General features: G+C 38.7%; 1 protein-coding gene across 13 annotated transcripts in view; it reads left to right on the forward strand.

Moving 5' to 3' along the window:
• EPB41 (erythrocyte membrane protein band 4.1) overlaps positions 1–14,440 on the forward strand; it is a 210,258-nt gene that overhangs the window by 164,782 nt on the left and 31,036 nt on the right. For all 13 annotated transcript variants that reach the window (XM_072609612.1, XM_072609603.1, XM_072609615.1 and 10 more), the window contains one exon: positions 4,852–5,028. In XM_072609612.1, the coding sequence (XP_072465713.1) occupies positions 4,852–5,028 (177 nt within the window). The remainder of the gene's footprint in view (positions 1–4,851; positions 5,029–14,440) is intronic.

Genomic DNA, 14,440 nt, shown 5'->3' on the forward strand with positions numbered 1-14,440 from the left:
CCTATTTTAGATTCTGTGGTTAGGCTTGAATTTAAAAAAAGAACTATATAAAACTGATAAAAGGGTCAGCTATTAAGACCCCTGAACAAAACTGAAAGAGCTTCTTTTATTCACTCTCTAAAAGGGCACTTTAATTAACTGCCCTCCAGCTTTTGAAAGACTCTTAAATAGAGGCTAATGACCAGCTGATCCCTGAATGCAGAACAGAAAGAAGTGGGTTTAATTCTAGTATCAAGGGTTTAGCTTAAATGTAAAGAATTTCCCCACTAAGGTTCCTTAAGTGTTGGGATGTATTGCTACATCAGTTTCTTCATTTTCCTTTTCTGTAGGATTTTTTAAATTGAATCAATTATAATGTGAGATGATTTTTTATTGTTTTTCATAAAGCCAAGTAGGAATAGCCCTCAATCCCTACCTGAAACATGAATCCTGTCTATGACATACCTGACATGTGATCACTGAGCTTTTAGATCATTAAGCTCTCCAGTGATAGAGAATTTTCATTATCTGCTGAGGCAGCCCATCCCATTGTTGGATATCCTTAATTGTTAGGAAGTTTCTTCTTATATTGAGCCATAATCTGCTTCCTGTGATGTCGTATTTCTGACTAAAGGAAGAAATTAGATAATCTGTCATGTTCTCTTCCTAACCTAACGTGACATTGTGTTGTATGGAACAAGTTAGACACAGTTCTTGCACCTTGGAAGCCTATGATCTAAGACAGTGTTGATCAGAATATTAAACACTTGCAGACAAATGAATAAAACATTTATCTAAATCATAATTATTTATGTCAGGCATGCAAAGGGATAGATGCATTTAGCGGGGTGCTGGGAAAGGAAAGAATAGTATGCCTGGTCAAGTGAAATCATCACCTTTATTTCATTTTGGGAAAGTGTAGGTTGATGAATCAGTCATTCCAGAAGCATATATTAAATACTAGTCTTCATATAGCATTCTTCTATGATCAAATTAAGTTGTAAGCTGTTGGAATGCATGAGAGTTCTTCCTTAAATCTGCCACTGGCTTAATATATGGCCTCTGTCAATTCACTTAGACAAGTCAAGGGACTGTTTCTTCATCTGAAATGTGAGAAAGCCTCTTGCCTCCAGATAGCAGCCATAAATCTCAGATTGTTGAATTACCCTTTTCCCTTTTGCCAGCTCTGTGTGTATTTTTAATATCCAGCAGGATAGGCTTCATGCCTGAGATCTTACTCCATTTACTTCTCAGAAACCAAACATTAAGAATTTTAATCCATACTTCTTCATTTTCTCCTTTGTTGATAGTACCCTCCAAAGACTAATCCAACAGCCAGGTTTAGAGAGGTACTTAGACAAGCAGTCCCTTGCCCCTTCAGTTCTTGTAGATAAAACAGTGAGAGTCCTGTGGGCCAGGGATGACTCAGAATTTCATGTAGATTATTTCAGACTTTAGCTGATTCACTGGGTTCAACCCAGCCTATAACTATATACCTAGGAGTAGGCTAGGATTGGCTCAGGCTCCAGAGGTTGATGATAACAAAATTGCATTTGCTCCTTACAGTATCATTTGGCAATTTCAAATAAAAATGTATTTCTTAACTAGGCTACCCTTAAGAAGCCCTCTCCCCCCAGATTGTGTCCTCCCATCTCTCCCTGAATAGGAACCTACAGTACCAATCATATATTTACCCTGTGTTCCATAGAGTGTGTTGTGACTTTCAAGATTGACAGTGTTCCTATGTGTGATGTGCTTTCTTTTTTCTCCTAGCATTTCACTGATAGCCATGAGAGGGGATTCCTAAATGTGTGTGTGTGTGTGTGTGTGTGTGTGTGTTTTATAGAAACTACTAATCAACTTTTGAAAACATTTCTATTTAATAAAGCTTTTTGGTTTGATTACTGCTGAAATTATGAGATTGGGGATATCAGCAAAATTGTTTAACCTTTGGGTTGTTGAGGAAATTAACTGATTATACCTTAATGCTTCCTCTAAGGAAAAAATTTTTCCTCTTCCAAAAGAATATCTTGCAAGTTATCTTGTCATTGAGCAAGGTATTGCTCCCATTTACTATTTTTATTCTGGCATAAATGCGGTGAAATTCACTTTAAAATTCTTCTGTCTCTTCTACCCTCATCTTCCAAAGCAAGTGCATGCACAAAGTAAAAATCTTTGAAATGGTTACCTTTAGAGTTTCTTCATTGTTACCCAGTTCCTACCATATTCCTTCTCCTTCCACCCCCAAGTTTCCTAGAGGGCTAGTTAACCTCACTAAGAATCCATTTGCTTCAGAGCATAGAGTTAGATTTGGAAGGAATGTAAGAGATCACTGAGTCTAACCCTTTGTTGTACAGGTGAGAAGACTTGCTGTTGTACAGCAAGGTTCTATGATAGCCAGAATTCAAGCTCAAGTCCTCTGACTCCAAATCTAGTATCTTTTTATTTTGCTGCCACTGCCCTTATCGTCAGTGTGACAAGCTTGGCAGGATGGACATAGGAATCACGATTCCCAATCGTTAAAGGGCTCCCATGGACAACTCTGGTTTGATGAGTTTTTTTCTCTTGCTGGATTTTGGGGTTTTTTTCTACTCACCACTTAAATACTTCTGATTTTTAAAAAGTTGCTCCTTACCTTCTTCATGCACTTAATTTTCAAGTGGGAATCAGGTCATAAGGTGCTGCTTTCTTACTAGGCTCTAGCTTGTTCTTGCTTTTCCTTAGCTAGTAAATATATCCCTTTTGTTCTTTGCTGAGACAAAAACTCCCAACTGTCACTCTTCAATGGTGAAGCCTGTGTGCATGAGAAATAGCCACATTTCATCCCAGTATGCAGGAAGTACTCTGAAGAACAAACCACAGAATCTCCTCTCTTGGGTCAGTCTTTTCTTTGACTGATCATAGAGCAATAATTCATAGTTCAATCTGATGTAAGTAAATGGGCAAATAGATTGAATAGCAATTGAGTTTAGTAAGTAAAATATAGATCCAGAATAAAAATTAGGGTTCTACTATTGACTCCTCTACCTCCATTCTAATTTCCCTTGTATTGCTTTTGAAAATGGGGGTGTACATATACATGTATATGTAATTTTAAAAAAATGCAAGTCTCTCAAAAGACCTTCAAGCAAATTTTATTTTAAATGAATTCCATTTCTCTTGTAAAAAGAAACTTTTTTCTAGGGAACCAAATGAAAGTCAATCCTGAAACGTGCAATAAACCAGGATGTGGACTTAACGTTCACCTTCTGCTGAGTACACAGCTAAGCTGATAAGAAATATGTTCCTGGGATTTTTGGCAGCTATTTAACATCTGGGACCTCCCAAATATTTTGAACCCAAGCATGGGTCTTTTGGGTTCTTTTCAGAAAAAGGCAAGAAAGGGAGCATCAGAATTCTTGTCTTTAAGAATTGGAAGTGGCTCAGGCATTTTCTGGTAAGGACCTCCTTTGGAGAACTGACTTTATTTTGAGGCCATTTTTCATGCCTTTTTCAGTTCCTGTTCCTGAGTGTATCCCACCTCACCCCACTCCACCTCGCTTGTTGCTCAAGTCATACACTTTTCTTATTTTCAGTTCAGTTTAAATATTGTATGCAAAGCGTTGTGTTTTTTGCTTGGGAAACAATGATAGAAATAACAAAATGAACTTCTCTTCTCCCTATGAATAACAATTAGATCTTGCACATGTTTGAAGGATATTTAAGGATATCCCCTTCAAGTTCCTGTTTCCTGCTTCTGGTTATGTAGAATTCATATCTAGTGTCAGTAAACTTTGTCCCCCTAGCCCCAAAATTGTTGAAGAGGCTCATAAAGTGTTAGACTTTAAGTAGCCACACCCTCATCCACAGAAAGTTATTAGATTAAGCTTATTCCCTTGAATTGTACCTGGGAGTAAAGAAAAAATTGGTAGAGAATGACAGACAAAATTGGTAGAGAATTCTTCAGTAGCATGTGAATTGTAACCCAAGTAGATGAGCTGTTATATCTAGTATCAGTTGTGGCTTCTGAGTAATTTTCAGGGGTTAGCAGAAATCTAGAATGAAGGTCAGCATTGAAGATTACTTTGGTGGAATTTGTATCATATCAGACAGAATACGATTCAACCTGTTTGTAAGATAAAAATAATTTTAAAAAATAAATGGCCAAAGGCATTCTTTGCATTACTTTAGTGACTGTTGGGGATCTAGAAGAATAGCCATAAATCCTAAGACAGCCCAAAGTTGCCAACCTTCCTAATAAAAAGGAATATAACTCTTAGTGGTGGGATCTTGATTCTTTATCCTAACAACCTGCAACAATCTTTTCTTGCCTTTTATCATCTCCATTCTGCCTGAGCTTAAACCAGTTCAGTGTCACCTAACCCAGAATGAGGCTGATTAAATTAAGAAACCATCCGCATTAATTGGATTAGGTGATAGAGAGCTGGGTATATCTTCTCTCCAGAATCAGGACATCATAGGAAAAAGGAGAGATGTAAAATAAATAAAGGAAGGAACTCTTCATGGGTGTTAAACAGGTCGTAGAATCTTAGCACCAGAGGGCACCTCAGAGATAATCCTAGTCCAATGCTGCCAGATTAATGAATCCTCTTGACAACATCTCTGATCAAATCAAATTGTTCAAAGATGCCCTCTGGTCATGATGCTTCTCTGCTTCTAAGAAAAGTGCCTTGTTTTTAAAAAGAAAAGGAAAGAAAACAAGGCTGCATACCCCAGTGGTAATTTTCAGTTTTAGCGCAACTATGGATTTGGCAACCTATCTCCTGGATGTGGTGTGTTTTCTGCCAGGCCCACTGCCTCTGATGGGGTGCTCTTGGTCTGGTTTTATTCTCAAGGGCTTATTGTTTTGCTCCTATGTTCTCTCCACTGTAGGATTTAGACAAGCCCCAGGAAGAGATCAGGAAGCACCACGCCAGCATTAGTGAGCTCAAGAAGAGCTTCATGGAGTCTGTCCCCGAGCCTCGGCCCAGCGAGTGGGACAAGCGCCTGTCGACTCACTCCCCCTTCAGGACACTGAATATCAATGGGCAGATTCCCTCAGGAGAAGGAGTGAGTACTGTGGGAAAATGAGACTCTTCTACTTTCTTAACTGGAAAGAGAGTGTAGATAAAATATTATTTGCATCCCATGATATTGTTATAGCTTCGAGGTATTTCTGGTGAGCACTTTCAATTTTATAGGCCACTCAAATGGGCTCTAGAAGCAGTGCCAGGCCTAACAATTGATTGGACACTGAGAAATCTTTGTACCAGAATGCTGTTAGCTGGGGCTTTCTTAGTAAGTGTCATTTAAGGCAGCAAAATGGTTAGATTTAAAACTTCCTAGAGGAAAGGAGAGAAGTTCACTAACAACAAACATTTATTAAGTACCTAGTACGTACAAGGCATTGCACCTTGTGCTTGATGCTGATATTAACAGGTTCAGAATTGAAAGTGAGTGGGGGAAGGGATGTTTTTAGCCATGTTTTACACTTCTGAATGATCTGGTGATTTGGGGGACTAATGCCTACAATTTTGTTAGTAAACTGAGGCCTTATTCTTCAGAATTACTGAATACCAGATCTAAATTGGTGCATTTCATTGTTAGAAAATGCTATCAACTATTTAGAATCTGTCTTTATAGAGAGGAATATTAAATCTTTGTAGTTTTTGTAGTTTTTTGCCACAGTTGGAAGAGTTTAGGGAGATTCTGCAGGGACTGTCCTTAATTCCCTTACTAATGCCATTGCCTAATTTAGAAGTCATACACCCAGTTAAATAGCTCCATATGATGAGAATCTCTCCAAGGTTACCTTGAGCCATGAAAGTAACTGACCTAGAGACTTACTTAAAATCTTTATTCTCTACAAATTTATTATTTGAGTCATAATGATGCAAAGGAAAGATTGTAATTCAGCTCACCACATATTTAACATTTTCAAATTCATGTCTTTCTCTTCCCAAATGATAATAGTAATCCTAGTTAAGAGTGGTGATTTAGCTATTTAAAGATTAATTTTTTTAAATAATCAGATTATGGAAGTGATGGTCCAAATGTAACAGTACCTAAAACTGAAAAAAAAAATGTTAGCCTACGAAAGCTATTTCTGGCCTAAAGCTACTTTTTAACAAAACCATATGGTAAAGTTAGGCAAACAGTCCTCTAAAACAAGCTGGATTAGACATTCTCTGTGGGCCCTTACCCAGCAATGGCAGGCCACTGCTGCCGGCCACATGCCTTCTTCTCATCTACCCATTGCAATTCCCTCCCCCTTTTCTCCTAGGAATCCTTAGCCACATGCTAAGGGAGTCTGTCCCCAAGCCAAGGCCTCAGTTTATTAACAAAATTGTAGGCATATAGTCCCCAAAATCACCAGATTATTCAGAAGTGTAAAACATGACAAAAAACTTGCCCCATCTCTCCCTTGCCTGCCCCACCTCCACCACCTTTGCTGGAAAGATAACCCAGCCTTTCTGTGGATTAGTCCAACCCTTGTTCAAATTTGTTACATCCACCCAAAGTTTTGGGAAGCTAACTTCCATTAGAAAGTACCTAGTCATCATCCCTCTACCTCTGTACCTTTCCTCCAAAAATCTGGTAGTAAATTAGAACTTTATTTTCTGAGTGTTAAGGAAATGTGTGTTGGTCCCCATTTCCAAAAGTATAACACATTTTAGTCCCCTCTGGAGATTGTCTCAGAGCTGGTTTGGGGACTTTGGGGGGAGCATTAAGAAACAGTTTTTTAGCTAGGTTGACAGACCCATAGGGGCTCTTGAGCCTTCGGTGGTGTATATACTGAAGGTGAAGGGTGAATTAACAGAGACTAGAGCAAAACCCAGCGTTAAGGGTAGGTAGCCTACAGAGCCCAGCAAGGAACTATTCTTCTTACTGTTACCTTTTTATATACACAAAGAGACTCAGCTCTGCATGACTGGGGAGGATATGTTTTACAGTGTATCGATTCCCTTGTATTATAGAGAAGGCTCAGAGCTCCAGTGAGGAGTGACACTTGGAGGTTGTGGGGATTGGAGTGGGGGTGGTGTTGTTTTCAAATTTTGTTGTATGTGCACAGGTGCATTTGCTCAGCCTTAGTTTAAATCTCACAGTCTTTTCAACAGGAAATCATTTCCCATTCTGGCATTTATTTTCTCCTTTTCCTTTAATTCTTGGGATGATGGTTCCGTTTTCTGAGGAATCTTCTTCCCCTCTTTTGGTGCATTGCAAGGCAACTGACTTTTCCATGCTTTGTGTATGCCCAGGTGAAGAAAACCTCTGTCCTTCCTTCGGAGAGAAAGGTTGGTGGGCCTGAGGTAAAGCTGCTCTTAGAACTCGTGCTGCTGAAGCAGGATGTGCTCTTGTCATGGCACTAAACAGAGAATCCCCTGCCCCAGACCACGCAGCAGCGGCTGATTAATGTTTTTCTTTGGGCTCCACCAGCAGACTCCCATCCATCAGCCTCCTGGCGTAACTCCTGACCACCTGCTCAAAGAGCAGCTTTGACAGCTTTCGGTTTGCTTACATCCATGCATGGCTAGTTGGAAAGCTGCATGAGGATGTTACTATGTATTTGGAGAGAAGAAACCCAATTTAATTGTACCCTATTCTTTTTATGTTGTCTTTCTCTCCCTTTCGGTTTTCTTTTTTTTTTTAATTCACATTAATTTTGCATCCTTCCTTTCCTTTTCTTTTTCTTCCCATTTTGCTGATCAGTCCCCCAGCTACTTTCTCCCTGATACACATCACTTAGGGGTGTGCAAAGAACCAGTGTCAAACTTCCAAAGTGACCAGAGGAGGCTGGCTCAACTAAGAGAACTTAGGGCCAAATTTTTTCTCTCCTAGATAACACCTGGCTGCTGCCCAGATGGCAGTGCCCAGAGAGGGAAAAATAATCAGTTTGCCCTGAAACATCTACACCATGTAGTATATAGCCCTTCACACTGTTAGTGTTAGATTGATAAAATCACGCCTCCAAAGACAGTTCCTCAGATGAAAAAAAGACATACATGAAAAGAGAAAAATGAATGTCAAAGAGCTTCCAATCTGAAAAGTAGTTTTCATGTGTCTGTGTTTGTGTGTGAGTATGTGTGTGAGATTTGCAATGGCCTGAATGTTGTCCATAGTCAAATGTGGGGGCATGAGATAAAGTTTTATATTTTTTTTGTTTTGCAGAACAAAAATTTATAAGATTAAGATGTTTGCTTCTTGGAGCAAAAGTAATTACTATAGTGAATGAAGTTACAGTTTTTTAGGCTTGGTCTGTGCATTCTTGGGAAGATACCAAGATAACGTTTCCTATTTTGTTTTTTCTATTTATGACAAAATAACCTTCTGTTGGTGAAAAAAACGCTTCATTGCTGGTTTTGCTTATGTTGTCTAATCAGCACTGCCTACATGACAGAAATGTCCCAAATTTTGGGTGGATTTTCTGAAGAGGACTGCTCTGAAGCTCACACAGAGCGCTCATAAATGACCCAAGCCCTGCCCTTGTGAGTTGTTTCATTCAGGCCAATTCCTGGATTGGCAGAGCCCGAGTTAATACTTTGCACATCCCCAAGTACCATTTTTGAGCATTTTCCATCTGTCATTGTGTTCATCTTTCTCTGTCTTTCTTGATCTTGTACCACGAAAGCAGATACAGGAACGTGCTCTGTTAGTGCAGGATGAAGACAAAATTAAAAGGCAAAAGAGATCCACTGAGAGAGCCTTGCCCCAGCAAGAGACTGAAGAAACTCTTCCCAAGGTTTCCATTCCAATCCCTGAGGAACACAAGTCCCTCAAAAAGTGCTACCTGTACTCTAGTACTTTTCCATTTCCTCGCATTCCTTTCATGATGTCTTTTCTCGTGGTTCTTGCATTAGCTGTTTGGTGGTTGGTCTTTCTGTGACCTGGAAACAGGGTACTCACCTGAAACTTCAAGATCACAACCTTGAACTTTTGTCCTTGGCTTCTATCTCCTGCTTTTCTCCTGTATGATGTTCTCCGTTCTCCGGAGCTCAGTCATAGGGGTTCTTGCCACTGTTCTTCTGTTTATAAAATGTGTTCCTCTTTGTACAGTACGTGTCTTGGGGTACAAAGGAGTGGCAATGGATTGCCAGGCCAGCTTTTCTGCACAGAAGTTAAACAAACCTTTGCAATCCATAGACAAATCAGATTAAAAGCAAATGGCAGGTTGGTCCTTTTTTCCAAGAGCTCTGACTCCTTAGCCTGCATGTTCGTCCTGATTACTGTTGCTATGTTGTCCCCCTTTAAGATTGCACACAAAGCAAAGTGAGTGTTCTATGGTATTCTCCCTTATTCTTCAACAGTTATTCATGGGACATGAGCTCTGTGGCTTAAAAAAAAAAAAATCTGACTTTATTTATTCAGAAGCCTTAAGAATATACATAATGAACAATGAAGTCTGATCCATAACCACTCCTTTTCTGGGGGAAATCAAACAAACCAGTATACAAAGCCTTTTTTGTAAAATATAAAAATAAAAGGCTTTTGACATCTGTGGCCTTCTTTTGAATATTTCAGAGATGGTCAGGGACAGACTACTGCTACTCCCTAGCATAGTGAAGAGAGCTGAACTGTCTCTTAATAAACAAGAAGATCACAAAGGGTTCATGGTTTTAAAAAAGGGAAAAAACAAAATAACTGCCACTGCCCTTTAAATTCTAACCAGGGCTATATTTTCCAGAGTCCTGTTCTATCCTCCTTAAAACAGTGTGGTACTGAAATCTACTTTTACTGTGGGACCCTGCCCTAGTTAAATTCTGTTTATAAATGTTATTGAGGGTGTTTTACTTCTCAGAATGAATATACTGTGGAACTTCTCTTTATGACTTAAGAAATATTGATGTTACTAGAAGCAGTACTTACCCATGACAATAAGCTTAAAAATCTATATTTATGGATTTAATTTTCTGGATGCGTTTTAAATGTGTTCTTGAAAATTTGTGTTTAAATCCACAAAAATGTTATTAATGATGGTAATATGAGTGAAAGTATTATTGTGGAGTTTTTGTCTTGTGCTTGCATGTTGATTTGTGGGGCTTCTTTGGATGTAAATATGAGTGCAGTCTATGTTCAGATCATAATTCTGGTGCTTCACCAGTTATTTTGACTTTAAAACTAACTCAGCTTTGCATGATGCTTGTTTTCTGGGGGCACCAAATGTACCTACCTGGATGAATTGGCTAAAGTAATTTCAAACATTGGTTTTCAAATTTGAGTTCTTATGTGTAGTCATGTGCAGACATTTCTATATTTAAAGAGGCTTTTTTTTTTGTCTTTGAGACACTTGCTGCTTAAAACAAAAAAAAGAAAGTCAGAGCCCAGAATCTTCTTCCTGCTAGTGTCCATCTGCATTATGTTGTTATTTCGTGAGGTGTGTAGAAGTGATTCTAGATTATCTCCTGAAAACTGCCATTCTTTCAATTTAGGCATTCGCACTAAAGTTGTAGAGAAAAGAGGAAGCTTGAGTGGTAGAAGCTGGTATCAGAGAACAGACCTGTATATGTCATATCTTAAACATTTAGAGAGAGAATAAAGAAGTAACAGAAAAAAGATGTTTGCCTAAAATATCAAATTACATTTTCCTAATTAAGGCCAATTATCTTAATTATCTTTCAGTCATGGTCTTTTCCAGTATTTATAAAGGTGTACAAGATATGATCTTAGCCACTGGAAAGTATCTTTTTTAAGGAAATAAAGAGAAAATAGTTCTAGAATTTTCTTTTATTTTTGTTACTGAGATCAGATTGTCAGTTTCTCTCTTTGGACGTTACTTCCTATTATTGAAGTTTACCTGAAGCGTGTCGCACTTTGTCTTGAGATTCTCACCCAAAACTAAATCTCTAATCTGATAGTACCTTATATACTCAGAACTAGGCAGACTGGTGATCACCACTTTTCATCAAAAGTGCCTGTTGGCCAGGTGAGAGGTTCCATTTTCTGATCACAGGCAATAGTTATGGCCTGCAGAAGAAAATTCCACCACCAAAGTCACTGGTCAGGACAGCACAGAAATCCTAAAATTGGATTCTTTAGGGTTGTGAGGGGGGTGAAACATTAGACATATTGACTTTGGATTTTTAATAGCTGTACTTAGATTACGTATAGATTTGTATCTTTCATATCTGAAATTAGCCTTTTTCACCTCTTATTTTCTCTGTATTAAAAGGAGAGTCCTCAGGCATTGCTTCTGGACTCTCCTTTGAAATAACTTCTTAGTGAAAGGGTCTCAGTGCAAAAGATGTAGTTTTACATATTGATGTATGGTCTGGTTGACAAGTGGAAGGGCAGGGAGAGCTAGATGTTTAAGCACAGAACAAAGAAGTAGAGGATTTGGTTTTTGTCTCTCTATTGCCTCTTATAGCCCAATTGACTGTGGGAAGATTATCCAACTTGGTGTCCTGACTTACAGATAACAATTTGGGGACAAATCAGACTCCATGGTCCTAAATCCACATATACTTAACCTGGAGCCACAAAGCCACCTAAGGCATTGCTCTTTCATTGACGTTTCTACCATCTTTTCGAGCTAAAAGGAAAATGGACATTCAGAAGATCTCACCAACTTATGCTAATGTTTTTAAACTTATTTGAGTGTGCTTTAAAAAAAACCCCAAACTACAGTTGCCCAAGAGTCTAGATTTGAAGTGATCCAAAAGGAAATGGCAACGTATATGCCGAGTAGAAGTAAACTACATTAAACCCAAGAAGTCGCATATAAGGTGTCAGAGAAATAACATGATCCAAGAAGGATTTGGGCGTACTGGGCAGCAGGAGTGAAGATTTAATTGATGAATAGCCCCAGTGCTGCAGGGGTCAAATCAGCAAGCACTTATTAAACACTTGCAAAGTGCCAGGCATGGCTAGAAGATGGAGACAGAGTTTTCCAACCTATTGGATAAATCTGGAGGATTTATGAGAACATAGAGACATACCTTTGGAGCAGGTGCTGACATTGATAGAGCTGTGATATCAACTAAAGATTGAAATTGCATATGTGGCAATTGAGTGGCAACAGAGTTTATTTTTTTCTAATATTCAGAGCTACCAAAATTAAATGCATTTTTCCTTGTTTTGTTTTGTTTCCAAGCATATCGCAGAATATAATTCAGCTTACCCAGTTAATAACATATATCCTCAGTTCTTACTCATCATTTCTGCCTTTTAACTGCTTCATTACCAAAAACACCCTTAATGGAAAGATGAATTCAAATCATGAAATGTCATGGTCCATCTCAAAAAAAAGCAAAATTATAATTGACTCAGAGAGCAATGAGAAGATGTGCAGTATGTGAACTGTAACGTTACCAACAATGACTTTGCTGGTAACATGTGATGTAGAAGATGTCATGGAGGACAGTGATGACTAGAAAAGGTCAGCTTTGTAGCAAGAATCATGGCTAAGAGATGGACAACCCACATGTTGCACCAGAATTCACAAATAGTAAAACATCAAAAGGCAATCTTTGGGAGTGGATTTTTTTTTTTGGTAAAAGATTTGTAGAAGAATTTAAGTAAGTATTACATTGGAGATAGAACAGGGATCTATGGATCCAAAAACACAGATAGGTTCTAATCTATCCTGATGAAGTATTTAAGTAGATCAACTTAAATTTGTTAATTTTGCTTCTTATTTCCATATCTGATAAAAGGTATGGTGGGATAGGAGATTATCACTGTTGACTAAAATGAGATGTATTTCAAAACATCTCTTGATTTCTTTGACATATTCACACTGTCTGTGGACCATAACCCACTTCTTTTGCTATGGTCCAAAAACTCAGTGCCTACTGGCCAGTGCTACAAGGCTCATCAGCCTTAGAGTGATGAATCTCCCTCCCCATAGCTAGACTGGTTTTCAAACTATAGAAACAGCCACTTAAGCTATGCTCAAAACCTTTCCAGCTTAGTAAGACTTTATGGAGTTTGAATTCCAAGGGTATAACCCTTGAACCCAGGGTCACGTCTGTGCCATAAGGAGGCATAATCACTTCAGTACTCAAGAATCTGTGATTTCATCCATGTGGGTGCTCTCACCATCAATGCCTTTTATGACTTAGTCTTGTGAGTTGTCGTGAGTGAAAGAAGTCATCACGTAGAGGTTAATATTCTAGGGATAAACCTTTCGAAACTTGACTAAACTGTTATTTGGATAATAGACATGGAGTGCTACCTGATCTGTGTTTTGAAACCTTTCCAGTTTGGTGTAGGAGCTGCCAGAACTAGACAGAAGATGGCATCTGGTGCTATGTTGGCATAGAATTAGAGAACCCAGTGTGACCTCACAGAAGAACTTGAGTGAAGGGATTGATTTCCTTTCCAAAGTCATATGGTGGACTTGAGCTAATCGCTAGCATTTCTATAGCACTTTAAGATTTGCAAAGTGTTTTACAAATGTTTTCTCCTTTGATCCTCACAAGAACACCGTGAGGTAGGTGCTATTATTATCTTCATTTTACAGATGAGGAAACCAAGGCTGAAAGATGAAGTGACTTGAACACAGAGCTAGCAAGTGTCTTCAGGCAAGATTTAATTCAGGTCTTCTGGCCACCAAATCTAACATTTCTATATACTAGGTCATCTAGCTACCCCATGATGATCACTTAATAAGAGAAAGAGGGCAGAGAAAAAAAACACACAGAAGGAACTTGTACTTGGGTTTTTGTTTGCCCAGAGTGTTGGTCAGAATAAGGATGGTCTATTAGAACTTGCAAAGTTTGCTTCCTCTGTCTTCCTTATATACTAAAGTGCTAAACATCCCAGACTTCTGTACAGCTGACCATAGTGCACTGCATGCTTTCTCTTTCCCTCCCATCACACTCACAATTGCTCCTAACTTTGGTGCTTAAAACTGGGAACCTTTTTATTCTAGACTCTTTAGGACACAATTGGCAATTGATAAAAATCATAGAAGTTTTCATTATGGTGAACACAGGACCTGTTTACTAAATCCTACTGTAGAAAATGTGGAGGGGCCTTAAAACTTGAAAGAGAGAACTTGAGTATAAATTAAAGGAAGCACTTTCTTCACAGTGGTAAGGGGTAAGTAGCATTAAGTTACTGTGGAAAAGGCTTAGACATATTTATGGTTAACATCCATAATCTAGTAGTAAAGAAAATGGATGCCTTCTGGGTTTCATAGGGCTCAGGAGCTGATACAGGCCTTATAAGGCATGTGGCCTCACTCTCAGCCCCCTTATTTTATAGACAAGGTAGCTAAGGTCCCAAGAGGTCAAATGACTTGCCCAAAATAACACAGGTGGTTAAAGACTGAGCTGGAAGTGGAGCTGGATCTTGTGTCTCCAAACCGTCTTTTCTCCTGACTGGCTTGTTCCTGGACCATTGAAACTGGTGACAGAAAGGATAGCCAAGTTCTTCCAAATATCCCTTGATGCCTTTGTCAGAGACCTGGATAGATAATGGGCCTGATGACCCTGTGTGGCAAGTCTTATGTTCAAAAGTTGTTGTTTTTGTGTTTTTTTTT

This window comes from Notamacropus eugenii, chromosome 5 (assembly GCF_028372415.1).
Source record: "Notamacropus eugenii isolate mMacEug1 chromosome 5, mMacEug1.pri_v2, whole genome shotgun sequence".
NCBI lineage: Eukaryota > Metazoa > Chordata > Mammalia > Diprotodontia > Macropodidae > Notamacropus > Notamacropus eugenii.